This window comes from Hyperoodon ampullatus (assembly GCF_949752795.1).
Source record: "Hyperoodon ampullatus genome assembly, chromosome: 19".
Classification (NCBI taxonomy): domain Eukaryota; kingdom Metazoa; phylum Chordata; class Mammalia; order Artiodactyla; family Ziphiidae; genus Hyperoodon; species Hyperoodon ampullatus.
In genome coordinates, this window is record NC_136932.1 from 31,971,250 (window position 1) to 31,992,812 (window position 21,563).

General features: G+C 54.9%; 1 protein-coding gene across 1 annotated transcript; it reads right to left on the minus strand.

The window, feature by feature from the left end:
- Window positions 1–14,147: 14,147 nt before the first annotated feature.
- Window positions 14,148–19,988, minus strand: ALDH3A1 (aldehyde dehydrogenase 3 family member A1; the record flags this gene model as incomplete). Its single annotated transcript, XM_079726031.1, has 10 exons — window positions 14,148–14,241; window positions 14,318–14,448; window positions 14,805–14,904; window positions 15,331–15,497; window positions 16,133–16,274; window positions 16,776–16,893; window positions 17,411–17,619; window positions 17,862–17,947; window positions 18,242–18,473; window positions 19,827–19,988. The coding sequence occupies 10 exons, from the start codon at window positions 19,986–19,988 to the stop codon at window positions 14,227–14,229; spliced, it is 1,362 nt and encodes a 453-aa protein (XP_079582157.1). The 3' UTR covers window positions 14,148–14,226.
- Between the last annotated feature and the right edge of the window lie 1,575 nt (window positions 19,989–21,563).

Consider the following 21,563-nt stretch of genomic DNA (forward strand, 5'->3'; position numbering starts at 1 on the left):
TTGGTTACACTTCACCAGGCCCAAAGGCGTTGCATTTGCCCTTTGGTTGCCCTGAGCCCTGCACCCCCAGGCCAGGGGGCCAATGTTCCTCTCTGACCACTCCTCCCTGCCCCCTCCTCCCTGCCCTGTGACTGCCAAGCACCTAGCTCTCCACTGGGGAGTGAGGGACTCTGGCCTGGTCCCTCAGCTCCCCATACATCATCAGGGCAAAGGACAGCTGGGCAGGACCAACACCTGCAAAATGCCCAAGGCCACCCCTGAGCCCCCAACCCCCCCAGATCTGGCAACCGCTTCCCTCTCTACCTCCGCCCAACCCCTGTTTCCTCCATCCCTCACCCCTCCCTCCTCCAGCCAGACTTCACTAGGCACCTTCCCCACAGAAACGCCTGGGCTCAGGCCCTGGTGGGACGTCAAGGTGGGCAAGGGTTGGGGATGGCCAAGCCTCAACAGTGACCGGAGGTCCTCATGGGGGACCTGCCAAGTTCAAGGGCTCCCAAAGCCCAAAAGATGTGGGGGGGCATTTCCAGCCGGGGAGAAGTTTACAAGAATGAAAATGAATACTATTCAGTGCTAAAAAGAAATGGGCTATCAAGCCTTGAAAAGACATGGAGGGCCTTGCTGACCCTGAAGGGACTACCCCTCCAGGGCCAGCTCATTCCCAGAGATACAAACAACTCTGCCTGCAAACAAGAGCAAACAACTCTGCACCTTTCACAGCAAACCAGCCACCATGTCCCTCAGGGGTCTGGGCCACCATCCAGCTGCCTTAATCACCCCAGAGCAGGTACCAGACACCTCGGCACAGTCGTAGGCCTCAGAGCCAGCCGAGGTTATTCAAACGAGCCGATCTGAAGCCTGTTTGCCCTACCTCAGCCGTTTACTCCCCAGAAAGTACGAGAAAGGCTCTTGCCCACGTTTCCCCTCCTGACTGACCTTGGTGCTTCCCCCAGTGGCCTGTATGTCATGTCCCCACCTCTTGGGAACTGTGAGCAGTCGTCTCCTGATCTATTGGCTCTGCCATCCCTGAATAATAACAAAACCTACATTTTAAAACAGTCTAGAAAAAGGGGAGGAAAACCTTCGTTACTCAGACACCCAAAGCCTGTGACAACCAGAGGTCTGGGCAGCCTTCCTGCCCCAGGGGTGCTGCTATGAGACAGCCTAGGTTGTGTTCTCAGCCCATCCATCCAAAGACACCCTCACGAGGGGAGTGCTAGGCAGGAGGTGGAAGGGGGACCGCAGTGTGTAGCACTGTGGGAGGTACACCCTCCAAAAAAAAAGCATCATAGGTAGGGGCAGGATCAAGATCGAGGTGATGGAACAAATTAGAAAATGTAGGCTTTGTGTATTGTACTGGTACAGGAAATCAGATCCATAGTGTATATGGATCAGTCGGCTCAGCTGTGCTCCCCTGGCTTTCCTACATGACTACAAAATGGCTGCAGCAGCCCGGAGCATCTCATTCCCTTCCCCTCACCACCACCTGTGACAACATCCATATTCAAATCTCTGTCTCAAGCCACTTTTGGGCTCAAGATAACTTTCCCAGAAGTTCCCCAACTAGCTTCCTCTAGTATCACACACACTCATGCTTAAGCTCATCTCCAGGGGATGGGAATACCAAATTCGGGGTTAAACCAGCAGTTCTAACCCTTGACTGAATTTTAGAATCACCTGGGGGCTTCCCTGCTGGTCCAGTGGTTAAGACTCTGTGCTTCCAACGCAGAGGTCGCGGGTTCGATCCCTGGTCAGGGAACTAAGATCTCACATGCTGTGTGGCACGGCCAAAAAAAAAAAAAAAAATCACCTTGGAAGCTTTTTAAAAAAATATCACTACCCAGGTCCCACCACAGATGTTCTAAATTAAGGCCCAGGCAGCAATTTCTTTTCCTTTTTTCTTTAACTTCTTATTGAAGTATAACATTCATACAGAACAGCATACATATAAGTGAACAGCTCCACGAGTTTTCATAAATTAAATGCACCTGAGTAACCAGCAGCCAGCTCAAGAAACAGATTTTTACTTCAGTAGCCTCCTCTAAGGCCCCTGGCATCGTGTTCAGTCACTATTCCCACCGAGGATAATCACTCTCTTGATTTTTAGCACCAGGGAATTCCTCTGCCGGGCATTCTTAGACCCACCCAGGTAACTTCCCCGAGTGCAGCTTGGGCTGAGAACCACTGGGCTGACACCTCCACCCACCTTCCCAGCACATTGCTGCCCTAGCCCACCCCAACTAATTCCCTTGGCAAAGATGAAGGCCTTGGGAGGCGCCAAGCTCACCATTACTTCTTTTTTTTTTTTTTTTTTTGCGGTACGCGGGCCTCTCACTGTTGTGGCCTCTCCTGTTGCGGAGCACAGGCTCCGGACGCGCAGGCTCAGCGGCCATGGCTCACGGGCTCAGCCGCTCCGCGGCATGTGGGATCTTCCCGGACCGGGGCACGAACCCACGTCCCCTGCATCGGCAGGTGGACTCTCAACCACTGTGCCACCAGGGAAGCCCTCACCATTACTTCTTAAATCAATACATGCAAGTCCCGAGGCCATCTTTCCTAGGCCTGTCCCATGTGGCAGGGGCCTCCTGAGCCCGGCCTACTGTTGCTTCTCCCCACTGACCCTAGTTGTCCCTGAGATGACCCTTCCAGAAACTGCCGGGGCTGTCGGGGCTCAGTGACCTGCTACTGTTCGCCCCCCCGACCCTGGCCAACCCCCATCCCGAACCGGAGGGTTTGGAAAGCACCCAGTGGGCTGGGAGAGCCCAGCGCCCAGGAAGGCTTATGCTGGGGGAGCACACGGTCAGGGGGCAGCTGCTTACCTGCCGGGGGAGCCCTCGGGGACGCCTCAGCCTTGACAGCCGCCGTATGTCCAGCCCCCGCAGATGCCATCCAGGGAGCCACAGTGAGGGCTTGGGCGCCCAGCTGCAGGGAACCCTCCCCAGCACGAACCCCGAGCTCAGGCCACTGTTGTCAGCAGGCACGGAGCAGCTGGCCTCAAACGAGGGGCTTTACTGAGGTCAAGGCAGGCCGAGCCCACGCACCGCCTCGAGGGCCAGCACGGGATCCACGCCGGAGCGGAAACAGGAAGCCGAGCCCGAGCTTTAGACGGCTCACGTGGGAGCAACCGCCTCCATCTAAAATGAGCCTTAATTCAGACCAGCCTTGCGCGCAGCCGGCGCAGATTACCAACGCCCGAGCGCCCTGAGGGGAAAGCCGATCAGGCGGCAGGCAAGGTAGCACGAGGTACATGCGTGGCGTACCAGGTCCTGCGGACCCCGCCCACCGTGCCCGGCGTGGGGCGGGGGGGGGGGGTCCACATGCCACGTGACCACCTCTCCGCCACAGTTTATTGGCGGCTAAGGCAAGGCTGGGCCAACCAGATTCTCTCCCGGGACTTCGGGGGTGGGCATGGAGCTGGGTCCGAGATAAGGCGGGGCTGGAGGCGCAGCTCTGCGCAGACTTGGCTAGGCCCTGGCAAGGCTGGAGGGAATCCTGCATTAAACAGGGTGCTAGGGGCCTGGAGCAGTGGAGGCATACATGTGGGAGGCGAAGAGAAGGGCAGCCCCAGTGAGGGGCAGAGATGGGAGACCCTGTGCCCCGCTGGGGAGGGGGCTACCGTTTCATTCATTCATTCATTCATTCACTCATTTGGTTTTTTCAATGTCTTCTATGTCCGGTCCCTTTGTGGCCTTGCTGTTCCTTTTCCTACGAGACGATGCCCCATCGTTCCAGCCTCACGTTTTACTGGAGATGATGTGAGTGGAGGTCGGTCCCTTGCAACCTCCTGACCCCTGCACCTGCCACTCTCTCCCCACCCCAGCCTCCTGTCTTCATAGTGACCCCACTGAGCAAACCCCTGCCTTACTGTCCTTCACGTGGTCTTGCTAGGGAGACAGACCTCCTAGTATGAAGGGTCAAGGATGCTCCCAGACCACGGAGCAAGCCCCTCCCTGACCCATCAGATCCTAGCCAGCCTGGGAGGCAAGAGGACACCCCTCCCCCACTTTCTGTCACACCTGCACCCCTTTAATGAGGCGGTTTGTTGAACCCAACTGTTTGCTCAGGGGAGTGTTAAGTTAAATAAAGGAGGAGGCCTACATAAGCAAATCAGCACATAAGCCTGTAAATGCCTCAATGCCAGGAGGTCAAAGCCTAAGGACAACCAATCACAAACAGCCAACCAAGAGTAGTCAAATTCTTAGAATGGTTGCTAGGGGCTTGAGCATAAGGTGGAATGAGGGGGCTTCCCTGGTGGCGCAGTGGTTGAGAATCTGCCTGCTAATGCAGGGGACACGGGTTCCAGCCCTGGTCTGGGAAGATCCCACATGCCGTGGAGCAGCTGGGCCCGTGAGCCACAACTACCGAGCCTGCGCGTCTGGAGCCTGTGCTCCACAACAAGAGAGGCCGCGATAGTGGGAGGCCCGCGCACTGCAATGAAGAGTGGCCCCCGCTCTCCACAACTGGAGAAAGCCCTCACACAGAAACGAAGACCCAACACAGCCCTAAATAAATAAATAAATTTAAAACACTAAGCTTAACTGGAAATTTGATAACCCTGTTTAATTTAAAAAAAAAAAAAAAAGATAAGGTGGAATGGGGAGTTGCTATTTGAGTCAGTGTAGAAATTCAGTTTTGCAAGATGAAAAGAGTTCTAGAGATGGGTAACATTCATGTCTGCACAACAATATGAATATATTTAATACCATTAAACTACACCATGCACAAAAATAAATTCAAAATGGATTAAAGACTTAAATGTAAGAACTGAAACCACAACCAAAAAAAAAGACAAAACTTCTTGAAGAAAACATAGGCAGTAAGCTCTTTGACACTGATCTTAGTAATTTTTTTTTGCATATGTCTCCTCAGGCAAGGGAAACAAAACCAAAAATAAACAAATGGGACTACGTCAAACTAAAGAGCTTTTCCACAGTGAAGGGAACTATGATCTACTGAATGGGAGAAGATATCTGCAAGCAATCTATCTGATAAGGGGTTAATACCCAGAATATACAAAGAACTCATACAACTCAACATCAAAAACCCAAAACAACCTGATTTTAAAAAATGGGCAAAGGATCTGAATAGACATTTTTGCAAAGAAGACATACAGATGGCCAAGAGGCACATGAAAAGATGCTCAACATCACTAATCATCAGGGAAATGAAAATCAAAACCACAATGAGATATCACCTCACACCTGCCAGAATGGCTATTAGCAAAATACAACAAGTACTGGCAAGGGTGAAGAGAAAAGGGAACACTCGTGCACTGTTGGTGGGAATGTAAATTGGTGCAGCCACTATGGAGAACAGTTTGGAGACTCCTCACAAAATTAAAAACAGAACTATCACATGAGCCAACAATTAACATACGGGTATTTTTCTGAAGAAAACAAAAACACTAATTCGAAAAGATATGTACACCCGTGTTCACTGCAGCATTATTTACAATAGCCAAGATATGGAACCTAAATGCCCAGAGATAAAGAAAATGTGTATATATTTATGAAATGGAATATTGCTCAGCCATAAAAAGAATGAAATCATGCCATTTGCAACAACATGGATGGACCTAGAGGGTATTTTTTTTTTTTTTTTTTTTTTTTTTTTTTTTTTTTTTTGTGGTATGCGGGCCTCTCACTGTTGTGGCCTCTCCCGTTGCGGAGCACAGGCTCCGGATGCGCAGGCTCAGCAGCCATGGCTCACGGGCCCAGCCGCTCCGCGGCATATGGGATCCTCCCAGACCGGGGCACGAACCCGTATCCCCTGCATCGGCAGGCGGACTCTCAACCACTGCGCCACCAGGGAGGCCCTAGAGGGTATTATGCTAAGTGAAATCTAAAAAACAAAACAAACATAACAAAACAGAAACAGAGTTATAGATACAAAACAAACAGGTAGTTGTCAGAGGGTGGGTGGTGAAGGGAGGAAAGAAATAGGTGAGGGAGATTAAGAAGTACAAACTTCCAGTTGTAAAATAAATGAGTCACGGGTATTAAGTGTACAGTGTGGAGAATACAGTCAATAACTATGTCATATCTTTGCCTAGTGACATATCGTAACTAGACTTACCGTGGTGTTTGAAATGTATAGAAATATCAAATCACTATTTTGTGCACAGGAACTACCATAATGTTGTAGATTAATTATACTTCAGAAACAAAATAACAAACTCATAGAAAGAGATCAGATTTGTGGTTAACAGAGGCAATGGGTGGGGAGAGGGAGTGGGAAGGTTGAGGGCAGTCAAACTTGCAGTTATAAGGTAAACAACTGTTAGGGATGTAAGGTACAACATGATAAATAAAACTAACACTGCTGTATATTATATATGAAAGTGATTAAGAGAGTAAATCCTAAGAGTTCTCATCACAAGGAAAATATTTTTTTCTATTTCTTTAATTTTGTATCTGCATGAGATGACGGATGTTCACTAAACTTACTGTGATAATCATTTCATGATGTGTGTAAGTCAAATCATTATGCTGTACTCAAACAAACAGTGCTGTATGTCAATTAAATCAATAAAACTGGAAGAAAAATAAAATAGAATTACAAAGAAAAAAAAAAAAAAACAGCCAACCAGAAAGTGAAGGCAATCCAAGTGTCCATTGAGGGATAAACAAAATGTGATCTATTCATTCAATGGACTATTACTCATCCTTAAAAAGGAAGGAAATCCTGACAGATGCCACACAACACATCAACAGTACGAACACTGAGGACATGATTCTAAGTGAAATCAGTCAGTCACCAAAAGACACACACTGATGAGGTATCATATGAGGTCCCTGAGTCGCCAAATTCATAGAGACAGAAAGTAGAATTGTGGTTGCCAAGGGCTGGGGGAGGGGCAGGGGAGGTTATTGTTTAATGAGTATAGAGTTTCAGTTTTGCAAGATGAAAAGAGTTCTGGGGATTGGTTGCATGACAGTGTAAATATACTTAACACCACTGAGCTGTATACACTCTGAAATGTTTAAGATGTTTAACTTTAGATTATGTGTATTTTACCACAATTGAAAAAAAATTTTTTTAAGATTTTTTTTTTTAATTATTTTTAAAATTTATTTTTGGCTGCATCGGGTCTCAGCTGCGGCATGCGGGATCTTTGTCGCGGCCCACGGGCTTCTCTCTCTAGTTGTGGCGCGCGGGCTCCACAGTGCATGAGCTCTGTAGTTTGCGGCACGTGGGCCTAGTTGAGGCGTGTGAGCTCAGTAGTTGTGGCGCATGGACTTAGTTGCCCACACTATGTGGGATCTTAGTTCCCTGACCAGGGATCTAACCCACGTCCCCTTCATTGTGAGGTGGATTCTCTACCACTGGACCACCAGGGAAGTCCCTACCACAATTCAAAATTTAAAAAAAAATTTTTTTTAAACCTCACAGAAAGTACTGACACAAGAAGTAACTGAGCTAACATATATGGAAGTGCCTGGAACATCGTAGGCATTTAATAGACATTAGAGTCCTTTTTCTTTCTTTCTTCGTTAAACTCTGTCCTTGATTCCTGATGTTCTAAAGGTATGCACCAGATGAGACTAACTTATTAGGGGCCCAGAATTTACCTTTAGGTCAATGAACACTGCACAAATCCTTGAGATTCTTTTCTTAAGGTTAAATAATCTGCATAACAGATTTTGTTGCATAACAAATATTTTTGAAGAAGGAGGAGAAAGAGAAGGAGGAGGAGGAGAAAAGGATTCAAGAGAAAAATGAGCTTGGCTCACAGGATTTTCATCTGTAGAGATTTCCTGCAGAACGTGTGTTGAGTTTAGGAGGGTGTGTAGAGGTGTCTCTCGATTATGTGCTAATTGGACCAGCAGCATTAGACACATCATCACATTTGATCTTGTCCCAACCTTTTCAGGTAGATATGCTTATCTCCAATTTACAAATGAGAGAACCAAAGCTCAGGGAAATACAGAGCTTGCCCAAATAAAGTGGCGGGGCCAGAATATGAGGCTGGGTCTGTCTCATCTCAAAGCACACTTTCTTTCTGCTCCATCTGGGATGGCAAGTTTTCCTCCAGCCTGTCAGCTCTGCATGGATGTTACCTTGCACTGCCGTGCTGTGCACCTCAGACAGGTCAGTAGACGAGTTCTGCGATCAACTCATAATGTCTGCCATGGGCGTTGTGTAGAGGAGACACTGTACCTGTGCTATGCAACTGCCTCTCCAGCCTGTATCACACTGAGCACAGGTTTGGAGCAGAAAGAGGAAGAAAACTTTTCTCTGTCTAGCAACTGTTGGCCTGTTCTCTGAAGAAGAACTCGGTGTTGAAATGCTCCTCCTGCCAGGGTATCTAGTCAGGCTTGGTCTCCTCTCCTCTCTCCCTCTGCCTTCCCGAGAGAGAGGACGGGTCATTCCAGTTTCTACCAGCCCCCGACCCTGTAAACACCTACCAGGCAGACAGGCTTCGGGGAACAGAGAGCTGTTGTCTTTCTCCAGCAAAACAGCTACCAGCATGAACATTTATTTCCCGGAAGGTCACACTAGTACGTCTGGCTCTGGCTCAAAGGAAAGCTGTTCTGTGAATGCGGCGCCCTGGCACCAGGCCCGGGCAGCATTCCCTGGGTGGCAAGGCAGTCGTTGGGAAAGCTTGGCACCTGCAGGGTCTCGTTGTCATGTGAGGGAACAGAAGGTGTGAGTTTTCTCCCCATCTTTCGACCTAAAAGCTTGGGTCAAACCAGAGAGGTGAGAACATCTTCTCACCGACCCCTGTCCTCCCTCCCCACCCAGCCCTCTACCCTCCTGCTTTGCTAAAACGCTGCAGCCAGTCGTCGGAGTTGACAGCAGCCTGGAAGGAGTACCTGGCAGGTGGAGGCTGCCCTCCCAGCAGAGAGCTTCAGTCCCAGGTGGGGAACCCGAGGCCTTGGGCTCAGCCCCACAGTGAGAGCCGCTTGGACCTGCCCCCGAGGGCACGCGGCTTTCCTGAGGTGCTCCCATCCTGGGTTTCCCGGGAAGGAGTGGGCTTACTGGGTAGCCCCCAGAGCTGTCTGTCCTGCCGGGCCTGGCTCTGAGCCTGGGCAGCGGCTTTGCCTGTAGCCGCCTGCACGAGCCATCTCTGTTGCCGTTAGGAATTAAGCAGCTTAGGCCACACCTGCTTGGCATTTTCAAAATTTCTTAGAAACAAAATAAATATGCAGCTTATATAACACTCCTGGCTGGAAAGTCAATGGTTGCTGGCGTGGGGGCAGCATGTCCGGGGAGGCTGGTGCTGAGGAGGGCCTTGGTCAGCCCTGGCCATTGCTGGGCCACCCTCTCAAGACCATTTGCTGTAAACCTTCTAAAGCAAAACCTCTCCACCGAGGAGTGACCTCCGAGCCCACTGCAGAGTGAGGCTTGGAGAACCACCGAGGCAGCAGGGGGAGGTCTCAGCAGTGGTGACGAACATGAACCAGGCCCTGGTACAGCTCTGTGTCAACTGCTTCCCCTGCGTTATCTCATCGCATCCTCACACCAACCCCTGGACGTAAGCATTGAAATTAGAACCACTAGGCGATCAAGAAGCCGTAGGTCAGCTGGCCCTCAGCATCCATTACCCTTCTTCCCGGCAGCTTCTGTGTCGCTAAAAACCACCTTTCCCAGACTCTCTTGCAGCCACGGCTCTCAGTGAGAATTCGGTTCTGTCCTGACATACAAGATTGGCAACTTGGCTTGGTAAGCAAGGGCATGGACGCCCGGGGGTTTCTGCCGCAGCCGTCATGTGTCCCATCACCACCGTGGTTGGGGTCAAGAGCAGTTATGGTGGCAGTGCCACCTCCCAGCCCACGGCAGTGAGTTCAGAGGTGGGTCTCATTCCCCAGGTGGAGGAGTAACTCTGCAGGAGTGTCCTTCCCATGTGTCCTGGGAGCCGTTCCTGGAGGCCTTGCCCAGCGCCTGCTCCTCCAGCCCTTCCTGTGTTTTTGTAGAGACCTAATTCCCTTTATCTATCATCTATCTATCTATCATCTAGCTGTGCCACGCCGCTTGTGAGATCTTAGTTCCCCGACCAGGGATTGAACCCGCGCCCTCAGCAATGAAAGAGCTGAGCCCTAACCACTGGACCGCCAGGGAGTTCCCCCTGATTCCCTTTATTTAATCTCTCTCTGTTGAAAACACCTGCAGTGGAGTCCGTGTCCTGTTCTCAACCTGGCTGACACAGTCCCAGAGCAGATCTGGGGCAAGTCGTGTCTCTCCTGCTGGTTCGGAGCACAGAACACGGGGTCAGCCGTGGCCGGAGGGAGCAGCCGGTGTGCTCAGGGCTTTAGAATCAGGAGGCCCAGCTGGCAGTTGCTTCAGGGCTAGGGAGGGGAGCCCGGGAGGAAGGACTTGCCAGAAAGCATGAGCAGGCGTCTCAGGTAGGAGAACAAGCAACCCTGCTGGGAAGACGCTGGGACAAGGAGAGACCAGGAGGAAGAGGAGGAGAGATGGACACCAGCCAGGGGAGGGGAGGAGGGTAGAGTCTATCCCAGACAAAGTGGTTGATTCCTTCCATCCAATAAGATGCTTTCAAATGTAAATAACTGAAAATACACTTCAAATGTTTTTTTTTTAAAAAGGACATCTTATCATCACGTATAACAAAGACTCCAAAGACAGGGCAGGGTCAAGTTGCTTCCATCTTTCTGAGCCCCCATTCTTAGCAGGTCTACTCAGCCTCGAGGAGGCTGTCCTCATGGTCACAGATGGCTGCACTATTCCAGGTGTCACATCCAGACACAGCAACTTCTAAGAAGAGGACGCATCCCTTCTGCTGCTTCTGTTTTCATCAGGGAGGAACCTCTCCCAGAATCCACCCCCAATAGACCTCCCCTCACACCCTACTGCCCACAGCTGGGTGGCGTGCCCATCCTCATCTAGTCACTGTCTGGGAAAGCACACTTCAGTACTGGCTTCTGCCAGGGGTGCTCAACCCTGGGCAGAATATTAGAATCACTTACAGAACTTAAAAAACATATATATATATATATATATATATATATATATTATATGTATATATTAATGCCCAGTTTCCATCCCGGAACGTAGACTAACTCAGGACCCTTGCTAACGACATGTCAATGTAGGTCCATCGACTGTAACAAGCCCACCACTCTGGCATGGGTCGCTGCTGGTGGGCGAGGCCGTGCTGGGTGGGAGCAGGGGGCATACGGGAAATCTCTGTACTTTCTGCCCAATTTTGCTGTGAACCTAAAACTGTTCTAAAAAATAAAGTCTATATAAAACTTGTTTTTAAAGCTCAGGATCCTAGGCATTAGTATCTTTTTAGAAGTTCCTAAAATTATTATACTATTCCAGCATGCCACCAGGGTTGAGGAACAATTGGTTTAGACTATTTGAGATTTCTCTCCAAGCTGGGGACAAAGTGACCTTTCTTAGAGGCGAGTATCTGAACGAAATGGGGATTACTGTTACGGAGGGGGGAGGGGATGCAGTTGGCACAGACCACGAGGCACCTGCTGCCCTCACCAAGGTCCACAGCGCGGTCAGTCCAAGCCATCAGGGTGACTCCGGAGACATTCAGGGAAAGGAGGAGAGTCAGAGAAGGGCCATCCTGCTGTTGCCCGAGGGTGATGCTGGCCCACAGGAGTGGGAGATGGTACATTTCCCCGCTGTTCAACCCTGGCCAGAGGCTGCGGGTGGAGTCCGGGCAGTGGGGTGCAGGGAGCGGGGAGGCGGGGATGGGGGGACGGGAGTCACTGTGGGTCGGGGTGACTCTCGGGTGCCGTGGCCTACCTTCCCTCAGTCAGTTCCTCGAATCGGCCCCTCTCACTGCGGGCAGATCCTCCATCATCGGAGCGGCACTGCCTTCCTGCCCGGGACTTTTCCTGTCTGTTTATTCCCGTGTCTAGCGTCTGTGTCCGTGTTGCTGCCCGATGGCGACGGTCCTCTGCGGTTCCCAGCACCCTTTCAGCTGGCAGGGGTGGGGTACAAGATGGGATATGAGGGCGGCAACCCGTGAGCGACCCTCCGCCTCCCCCTCCCCTGCCTCAGTGAACCCCCAAGGCCTGCCCTGAGCCGGGGGGCCTCCATTAGCAGGGGTCTTCGAGGAGCAGAGCCCGGCCAACCTCCTGTCGGGTTACCCACAGCTGTCCTGGGGTCAGCCCGTTGCTGCAGCAGCACCCAGCCTTTCCTAAGTCACCCCAGTCGAACGTGGCTCCTCGAGAGCACAGACCCTATCACCCTGTCACAGCACCCGGGACAGTCCACTCAAAAAATATTGGCTGAACGAACAAACGAGTGGGGGAAACCTTCCCTTCTGTTCTGTAACAACAAAAGAAGAGACTGTGACCACGACAGATGGTTTGCTTGTTTTATGTCTGAGAATCTAAACACTAGAAGCCCCACACAGTGGAAACAAAGGACACGGCTGAGAATCGGGAAGTCACATCGGGAAGTCACGGGTGCCCTCTGTGTCCTCTGCCCAGCGTGACGGGGGTTTGTGAGGAGTAACCTGGAATGTCACCTGCTCTCGCTGGTGACCCGCGAGTGGGGATGGTTCTCGGCCATTTACGTTTTGGACAATGGCAGTTGTTTGGAAAGAATGAATCAGTTGTGCAAATATTTTTTCAGCCCATTCCTTAGTCCAGGAAAAAACAGTAGAAAGAGAAAACAGTAGATGGGATCACCGGGTGGAGGAAAGATCAAGGGGTTTTTCCATTGTTTTCTTTTGAGTCAAATCTAGTTTGGAAATAGGATTAGTCCAGAACGGGTCAGGTCTGGGACATCACAGTGAAACGGCTTAGATCGTTATGTCTTGTTGTAAAGGTAGTAAGTGGGAAGAAGAGGAGGAGGAAAGAGAAAGAGAGATGATGGTGATTTTTCCGGAAGGTCCTGATCTTCCCTCTGGAACAAGGCAGATCAAGTGTTTGGAAACCCCGAGCCGTCTCCTCCCCAAGCTGAGCGTTTCCAGCTCTCTCGACACCTCCTCAAGCAAGGGTTTTGAGGAGACCCTCAAGTGCCACTGCAGGTGACACTTCTGTGGTGTCAGGAAGGAGCAGATGCTCCGGAGACGCGGCCCCGGTGAGTGGCGCAGAGACCCCAGGCGACACTGCTTCCCTCTCCTGGTTTCCTCATCTGCCCACCGGCACGCAGGGCTGCTGGTGGGTAGGGGTGGAGGAGAGAGGGGCGGGTCTGTTGAGACTCCCTCCCCCACACCCAGCCCGGGCGGTGGCGGGGGCGGGGGGTGGGGGCACACCTTTGAGCAGGATGTGGTCTTTGCTGTTAATACAGCTTAAACCGTCAGGAGCTCAGGGCCAGGGCCAGAGACTTTAATGTGGGAGGAGAATCCGGGGAGGTGGGAGAACAGAAGTGTGGGGTCCCGGGACCCCAGAGTTGAGGGGGAGGGTGTTGGAAGGGTGGCCAGGCAGGGCCTGGGGAGGCTGCGGCCACGACGGTGGGCCTGCCTACATGGGTCGGAGCCTGGATGGATGGGAGCAGTTTCTGCAGAGAGCAGGGGACGGATGGGCTTGGCCGGACAGGTGGGCAGGAGGAAGGAGGGCAGGGAAATGAGGTTGTAACTGCAGGGGCAGCAGGGCTGGAGAAGATTTTGGTTTTGTTACTATTCGGTTATTTGCTGTTTGCAAAATAAAGAGCAGGTGTTCACAGCAGACATCCAGTGACACAGGGCCTCTCACCCTCTGCCCGCTCCCCCTTCCCTTCTCCTGGAGGGGACGAGGCTAGCGGCCAGCCTCGGCCAGTCTTCCCCAGCTGCCCCGCTCTCCCCCTGGCCTGATTCTGTGCTCCTGCTCTGGCCCGCGCCCTGCTTCCCGTGGTCCTCGCTGGACCCTGTCCTGGCCCCTCAGGCCAGACCCCAGGGCCCAGGTGCTGCCGGCACTGAGGGTCCTGGGGCTGCCCCTGGCTCCCCACCCTCCGGCCCCAGGACCATCACTCTGGAGTCACCCAGGTGGTTGTGTTGACCACCCACCACGGGTCTGACCAGGGACCCCTGCCTTGGCCATCACGGTCACCCCTCCGCTGGACACACCTGAAATGGAGCTGACGTCCCCAAGTCCAGGGGCCCTGGGGCTAAAGTGAGGCTCCGGGGGGTGGAGGGGAATGGGGGGAACCAGAGAGGGTGGGGGGCAGGGCTGCAGAGACACGCACGCACGCACGTTGCTGGGCTGCTGGGAAACTTTATTGGTCTCTACTCTAGCGAGGGAGGCGAGGATGCCCTCGGAGCAAGAGGGGTGCCAGGAGCAGCCGTCCAAGGGCGCAGCACAGCGAGGCCAGGGCAGCGCTTCAGTGACGGGGCATCTGTGGGGGACACGAGGCGTGGTGAGGCCCTTGCCCAGGGCCCAGCAGCTCCCCGCACTGCCGCCCCGCCTCTCACCTTGGCCGGGCTCGGGGGGTATCTGGCTCTGAGGGCCTCCTCATTCAGCAGAGGCCTCACCAGGCAAGAGCGGCAGTGGGAGAAGGTCTCGAAGCTCTTCCTGCCATGGTAGGACCCCATGCCGCTGCCCCCTGCGGGAGAAGCCGGCTCAGCGTGGCCCCGAGACCCCAACGCCCCTCCTGCGCCCCTTCTCCGAGCCGCCTGGGGGCCCCCGATCCCCGGGGTGTCCGCCGAGGCATCCATGCCAGGAACAGTGGCCAGGAAGAGCCTCATCCCAGCCCCACCACTAGGTGGCTCTATGACCTCTGGCGCCTGCGGCCTCTCTCAGGCCCCAGGTGACCTCTGGGACCCTCTGGGGTCTCAAGGCTGAATGTGGCTGATGGATGTGCCAGCAGAGGGAGAGGTCAGTGGGAGTCTGAGGCCCAGCCCAAGGGTTGGGGGGACACCCGAGGGGGGCAGTGGGCCGTGAGCTCGGCCCCAGACTCACCCACGCCCCCGTAGGGCAACGAGGGCACGGTGACGTGGGCGATGACATCGTTGGCCGTCACCCCGCCACTAGAAGTCTCCGCGATCATCTTCTTAATCACCTGCAATAGCCCTGGGGCTCAGCCTGCAGCCTCCGGGACACCCAGCCCCTCCCCCTCCCCGCTGCCTGGGCGTGTCCTGGAGCTGCAAGGACGGGGAGCTGGTGAAGGCAGAGCCCCAGGCCCCGGGCCACTCCCTGCCCCGAGCCCCAGTCTGGGTTCCCCACTCTCCCCACGTAGTTTTGTGGGGAGACGGTAAGAGCAGCAGTTCCCAGGACGGCGAGCGCGGCACCCAGGGGCTCATCATCATCTCATTCAACGCTCTGTCCTGATTTCAGAGCTGAGAAGAAAGGGGCTCAGGAAGGTTAAGCAGCTTGCGGTGAACAGCGAGGCTGGGATTTGCTCCCGGGTCTGTGAACCCCTGGATCCTGTTTGCAGGAGCAGCGTGCCCAGGGCCCCAGGACCCTGGAGGAGGGTCCCCCGGCTCACCTTGTCGTTTAGGGAGAACACGTAGAGGGCTAGGGGCTTCTCGCGCTGGCTGATGAACTGGATGGCTTCCTCCAGGCTGCGCACGCATACGATGGGCATTATGGGCCCGAAGACCTCCTCCTGCATCACCGGGGACTGGGGGTCCACATCCACGAGGATGGTGGGGGCTGGAGCAGGGAAGAAGCCGGTGTCAGCCAGCGCAGAGACCCCAGCCCAGGCGTCTGGTTTCTCACCCAGCCCTTTACAGACAAGGCTGGCAAGGCTTAGCGGGGGGGGGGGCGGGGGCAGGCACGGGGCCTACTCCTGCCAGGCTCCATCCTGGCGGACCACGAAGAGAGCCCCGGATTCACCTATACGGGGGGAGCCCGGGCTCTACACTTCAGGGGGCGGGCCCTGTGCCCCGCTGGCCACGTGAGCCCTGCTGGAGCTCTTCAGCCTCCTGGCAACTTCGGGGCCAAGTGGGGCCCTATCTGCTGACCCTCCAGCCCAGGCACTGCGGGCCCCTCCCGCTCGGCACACCTGGGGCTCCCGTGGCCTCTGCTGAAGCTGCTGGGATGCAGAGGAGGTGAAGCCTCCTCTAGGCCTTGAGGAGAGGGGCTTCTGGGCTGGGGAGGGGCCTCCCAGGGGCTGTGGCCAGCCCCTGCCCACTGAGAGGCCCAGAGCCAACCCAGGGCCACTGGTGAAAGGGACAGACACACACCATGGGGCTGCGTCTGCTCTTCAGGGGTGTGTGCCCACCCGCCACCCACTCGCAGGGCCCCTGGCGGGCAGACGATGCTCTCCTGAAGGGCAGCGCACGCACCTATGTACCGGGTGGTCGCATCCCCAGTGCCCCCGTAGGCGACCTTCTGGCCCTCCATCAGGCCCATCACCCTCTGGAAGTGTAGGGAGTTGATGATTCTCCCGTAGTCGCGGGACTTCTTGGCATCCTCCCCGTAGAACTCCTGTGGATGAGAGCCTCCAGGTGAGGATGTGGACCCTCATCACGGCCACAGGCTGTGAGGTCACTGGTGACCCCAACCTGGGAGCACACATGGGCACCGCCCGGTGGAGCAGCAGTCGATGGCACAGCGACACTGAGAACTACGGAGCTGACACACCCTGGGCGCCCCACGACTTTCCTGGCACATGAAGTGCTGCAAGACAGCTGTGTTGTTTGAAAGAAATAAACGCACAGCGTCTGGACATCACACTGGGACCAAACGCGTGCGTCTACAGCAGGGAGAATGGAGGGAACACACCAAGTCAGCAGCGACTGGCTTTAGGTGCTGGGATTCTGGGTGGAGCTTTTCCCCCTTCTTTATGCTTTTTAATCTTTTCCCAATTATCGACAGTGAGTGTGGATTATTTTCATGATCAGAAAAAAAATGAGCCAGTCTTTTCTCAAGTCCAAGTCCATCTCACTGCCTGGCAGCCTGTCACCCACCCCCGGGGCCAACACTCACTTTCAGGGACTTTGTGAGCTTCTCCACGATTTGGTTCTGGATGGAGGGGTCACACAGGATGTAATCGGGGGCCACGCAGACCTGGCCGCTGTTCATGAATTTCCCCCAGGCGATGCGTCTGTGAAAACCCCAGGTTAGATGACATATCGCCAGCCCGGGGGGCTCCCCGGGAACAGGCCTCTGGCTAAGTTAGCCCAGGGTCAGGGCACGAGGGGCTCTGCTGTGAGCTGTCCGCCAGGGTGGCCCCTTAGCACTCCACTGGCTTCTAGATCCCACGACCCTGGATGTGCTCACAGGGCCTGCGGTGACCTCATCACTGACTGGCGGGGGTTATCTGGGGTGGGCGGCCTTTATCCCCCTTTTCACAGCCTTGAGCCCTGCATGGCCAGGTGTCACTGTGCTCAGGGTCCCACACCCCAGAAGGCTACATGTGCGGGACACAAGGGCGGGCAGGGCTCTGGCTGGACCCCTCCTCTGTGGGAAGCCTTTCCCGCACCTCTTCTGTGAGCATGGTACCTCCAACCCCAGCTCCTGCCAGGACCGCAGGTGCCCTGAGGGCAGGGACCACGTCAGTGTCACTCAGAGTGAACTGCCGTCCGCCTGAGCTGGGGGTCAGCCAGACCAAGCCCCCTCACCTGCAGGCGATGTCCAGGTCACAGTCCTTGTCCACGTAGCAGGGGTTTTTGCCCCCCAGCCCCAGCGTGACAGGGGTCAAGTGCTTGGCCGCAGCCATCATGACGATCTTGCCCACCCCGGTGCTCCCGGTGTACAGGATGTGGTCAAATCTCTCCTTGAGCAACTCCGTGGTTTCGGGGACACCCCCACTGATCACCGGGTACAGATCCTTCCAAGAGAGGACAGAGGTGAGGCTCAGAAAGGACCACAGCCCCCTCCCCACGTGGCCGGGCAGTCGCCACCAAGTGGATTCCCTCTCTCGGCTCAGGGGCTCCAGTCACCCCAATGGGAGTGGCCAGCTGTCCTCATCCAACCTGTGGCTTGGACCCTGGCTGCAAGAATTCACTATTTCTTCACCCCTGAAGATACGGCCCCGCCCCAGTTCTCCATGTGCCCTGGAGAGTCTGTCACCTTGTCCAGGTACTGCGGGAGGATGGTGGCCAGCAGGCTTGCTGTGTTCTCACTCAGCTCCGACGGCTTGAGGACCACTGCGTTCCCTGCAGAGCACACGGAATCAGGGCCACGCTGGGGCCACCTCCCTGCTCTGCCCTCCCAGGGACCAAGGGCGCATGGTGGGCGGTGAGGCTGTGTGGACATCTGAGCCTGGCTGGGCCTGGGCACTGGGAAGCCTGGTCCCCGCAGCCTCCTGTGAGAGCTGGACCCTCCTATGGCTCCCTGACACCAGGCCGCCTCTTCACACAGGCCTGAGCTCCCCACCCCAGGCCCTCCTCTCTGCAGTGGAGAAGAGGGATCCCTCCTGGCTCCCCGACCCAGAACGGGGCTCACGGTACCTGCAGCAATGGCGCCCACCATGGGCTGCATGGTGAGGTTGAAGGGGTAGTTCCAGGTGCCAATGATGAGGACCACACCCAGGGGCTCTGAGTGGATGTAGGACTCATCCTGCTGGGTCTGGGGGGTCTTCTCCGTGGGCTCATCCGCAGCCCACTCAGGGAGTTTCTTGATCATGTAGTCGATCTCCTCCAGGACGTACACAATCTCCTCGTAGTAGGCGGTCCATTCGTTCTACAGTGAGAGGGCTCCGTGAGGCTTGCTGGCCCCAGGGTGAGGGCCACACAGCCAGGGCTCCGAGCAGAGGCCCCAGGACTGGCGGTGGTCCTGGCTCGCTGCTTCCCAGCTTTGTGACCCTGAATCACCCTCCTGACCTCAGTCTCCCAGTCTGCAAAATGGGAAATGACTGGATCTCATGCTCCAGGTGGGCCCATTGGAGACAGCCTGGCTTGTTCTGCTGCCCACATGAAGGGGGCCATTCACCGTGGGCTCCCCAGCCCAGTGGGCCAGGCAAGAAGGCACAAGGGGGCAGAGCTGAGGATTAGCCTTCGAGTGGTGGGTCTGTGAGGGCCCCTTTCTGCCAGTGCTGGGGGCCCAGACAGGTTGGACACATCAAGTATGAGGTGCCCTCGGGCACCTCAGACCTGAGTAGTGATTTGAGGGTCACTGGTGAGTCGGGGGGAACTGAGCTGAGGGGTGTCCGGGAAGGCTTATAGATGAAAACGAGACTTGAAGCCAGGACAGAGCCCTAAGAAGACCACCCTGATGAAGTGGCTTCAGAAAAGAGACCACCAAAGAGAGTCAGGAGAAAATCCAGGAGACCCTCAGCCAGTGGAGGAAGCCGGTGTGGGGGGCTTCCGAGAGAGGGGTGCAAAGTGGGATACACAGCTCTTCCGTGAACTTTGGCTGTGCAGAGCAAGACAGAAGTCGTGAGGTCAGCACTGGGTTTTCTTGCCTTTGTTTTTTGCTGTAAGATGAGAAATCTTGAGAGATTAAAAAAAAAAAAATACAGCGGCAGAAGGCCAGGAAATGGTAGGGGGACGGGCTCCACAGCCCCTCTGCTCTCCTCCAAGGCCAGGCGGACGGAAGGGTGGAAGCAGGCCCAAGTGACTTGGGGGCAGCAGGGGGAGGGGCTGAGAATTCGGAGGGGTCTGATTTTGCCCAGGGGTAGGAGAGGATGGGGAGGGAGGGAGGGAGGACGCCCAGCAGAGCAGGCTGCCCTCCGAGCAGCCAGGCTGGGCTGTTCCCTGGTGTGGAGAACCCGGCCTGCACGGGGCTGAGAGCTGAAGGAAAGAGGAGGCTGGAAAGGGGTGGCCTCGTGTGCTGGGCTGGGTGGACAAGGGCGTGAAGCCAGGAGGGGGGATGGCGGACCGGGCGCGTGGGGCCTGGGGCGCCGCAGGACGCAAGGAGAAGCCGGCGCACCCCATCTCAGTGGCTGCGCTTTCCCCTCCGTAAAAGGGTCCTGAGGCACCCGGAGTGTTTTGGGGGCGAAGTGTAAAGAGCCGGGCGCAGAGCCTGGCCCGCGGCGCGCAGCCGACGTCCTGGGCGCACGCAGCCCTCTCCTGCCCGCGGCCGGTCGGGGCGCACCTTGCGGAGGTCGGCGGCCAGCGCGCCCACGAGGTCCTTCTCGCGCTCGCGGATCAGGCGCCGCAGCCCCTCCAGCTGCTGGACGCGGCACTGGAGCGGGCGCGTCTTGCCCGCGTTGAAGGCGGCTCTGGCCCGCTGCACCACCTCACTGATTGTGCTCATGGTTCCTGGGGACAGAGAGCTCCTTGGAGCCGGGAGGAGGGCGCGCGCTCCCCGGCCGCCCACCGGGACCCGGGGTCCCCAGGGCAGCACCCACCCTCACTGGTAATTTTATAGGAAGAGGAAGATCTCCCTGGGAGCACCGGGAAATGGCCTCCTTTTGCCTTCTCAGCTCCCTAACCCTGTTCTCTTGGACTCTTCTGGCCATCAGCATACTCCCTCCATGAGCAGATGACAGACTCCCGCAGGGAGGACCCCAGGCAGCAATGACCTGCGGTCCTAAGGGTGTCTACAGCTGCTGATGGTGGGTTCTTGGCAGGGTGCTGTGGGCAGGCCCTTCCGGGCATCTCTCAGGCCCCATGCCCACCTCTACCTTCGTGCAGAGTTGGTGACTCTCCCAGGCAATCACTCCAAGTGCTCCGCACACCCAACCGGGCACTCTCCAGATCAGATTAAAGGACACGGGTCGTGATTCCACACGCACGCTGATTAAAGAAAACCCAGCATCAGGATTCCCACACCACCTTTCTGGCTGAGCCGTCATTCTCAAAAGCACTGGTGGCTTCCCAGAGAGAACCAGGCTTGGTGTTTAAACCCGTGTGTGCCTGTAACACCTGTGAGACAGACCGACTCACAGAGCTTCAGATTTCCACAAAAAAGCTACCCGTACAGGAGACCGTGCTGGCGAAGTGGGATGGCTCTGCTGGGAAGCATTTGGCTACGCCCAGCAAAAGCCTTTAAAATCTATTTCTCTGTGACGTAGTAGGTCCACATTCAGGACCTCATAGAAATGAGAGCATTCCTAAATATTCATGAACAAGAAAGTTCATCAGGTTTATACATAACAGAGAGATACTGGAAACATCCTAAATGTCCATCAGCAGGAGACAATTTCAAAGACGTCTGCTGCACCCATGTGCCAGGTGATCGTGCAGTAATTAGGACAGAGATGGACAAGTGTTTCAGCACCTTTATAAGGGCGCTCTCTGTACCAGATGTGTCCCAGGCATGAGGGACAAGAAACAAAACAGGTTCCAGAACAACAGATACCCCAGGCGTGTGCGTGCCTGTTCACGTGAGAGCCCAGAGGGGCGGCCCCCACCCCCCCCCACCCCGCGTGGTGACTGCGGGGGGATGGGAGGTTGGGGGTGGATTAGAGGTGATCTTCATTTTCATCTTCTGGAGGGTTTCACTTTTTTGCAGTGAACTTGCATTTTTAAAAAATGCTTGTTACCTTTTTGAATAGGTAACACGCTCATGGTAGAAAATGTAAAAGATACAAAAGGGACACAGAGAAAACTAAGTGTTCCTCCTCCCTTCTCCCCCAGCAATTCTTCCTGTCCTCCAAGAGGTTTCCACCCACTTTCAGACACGGTGTAACCTCTGACATCAGAAAAAAACCACAATAAGGCTATTTCCATTTGGCAAAAAAATTAAATACCGTATCTACAGATATGTAGATATACATATCTGTAGATATGGTATATATAATACATATGGTATATGTGTATATATTATCATACATGGTATATATAAATTTTTTGCAAAATGGAAATAGCCATTTATAGATGTATATGT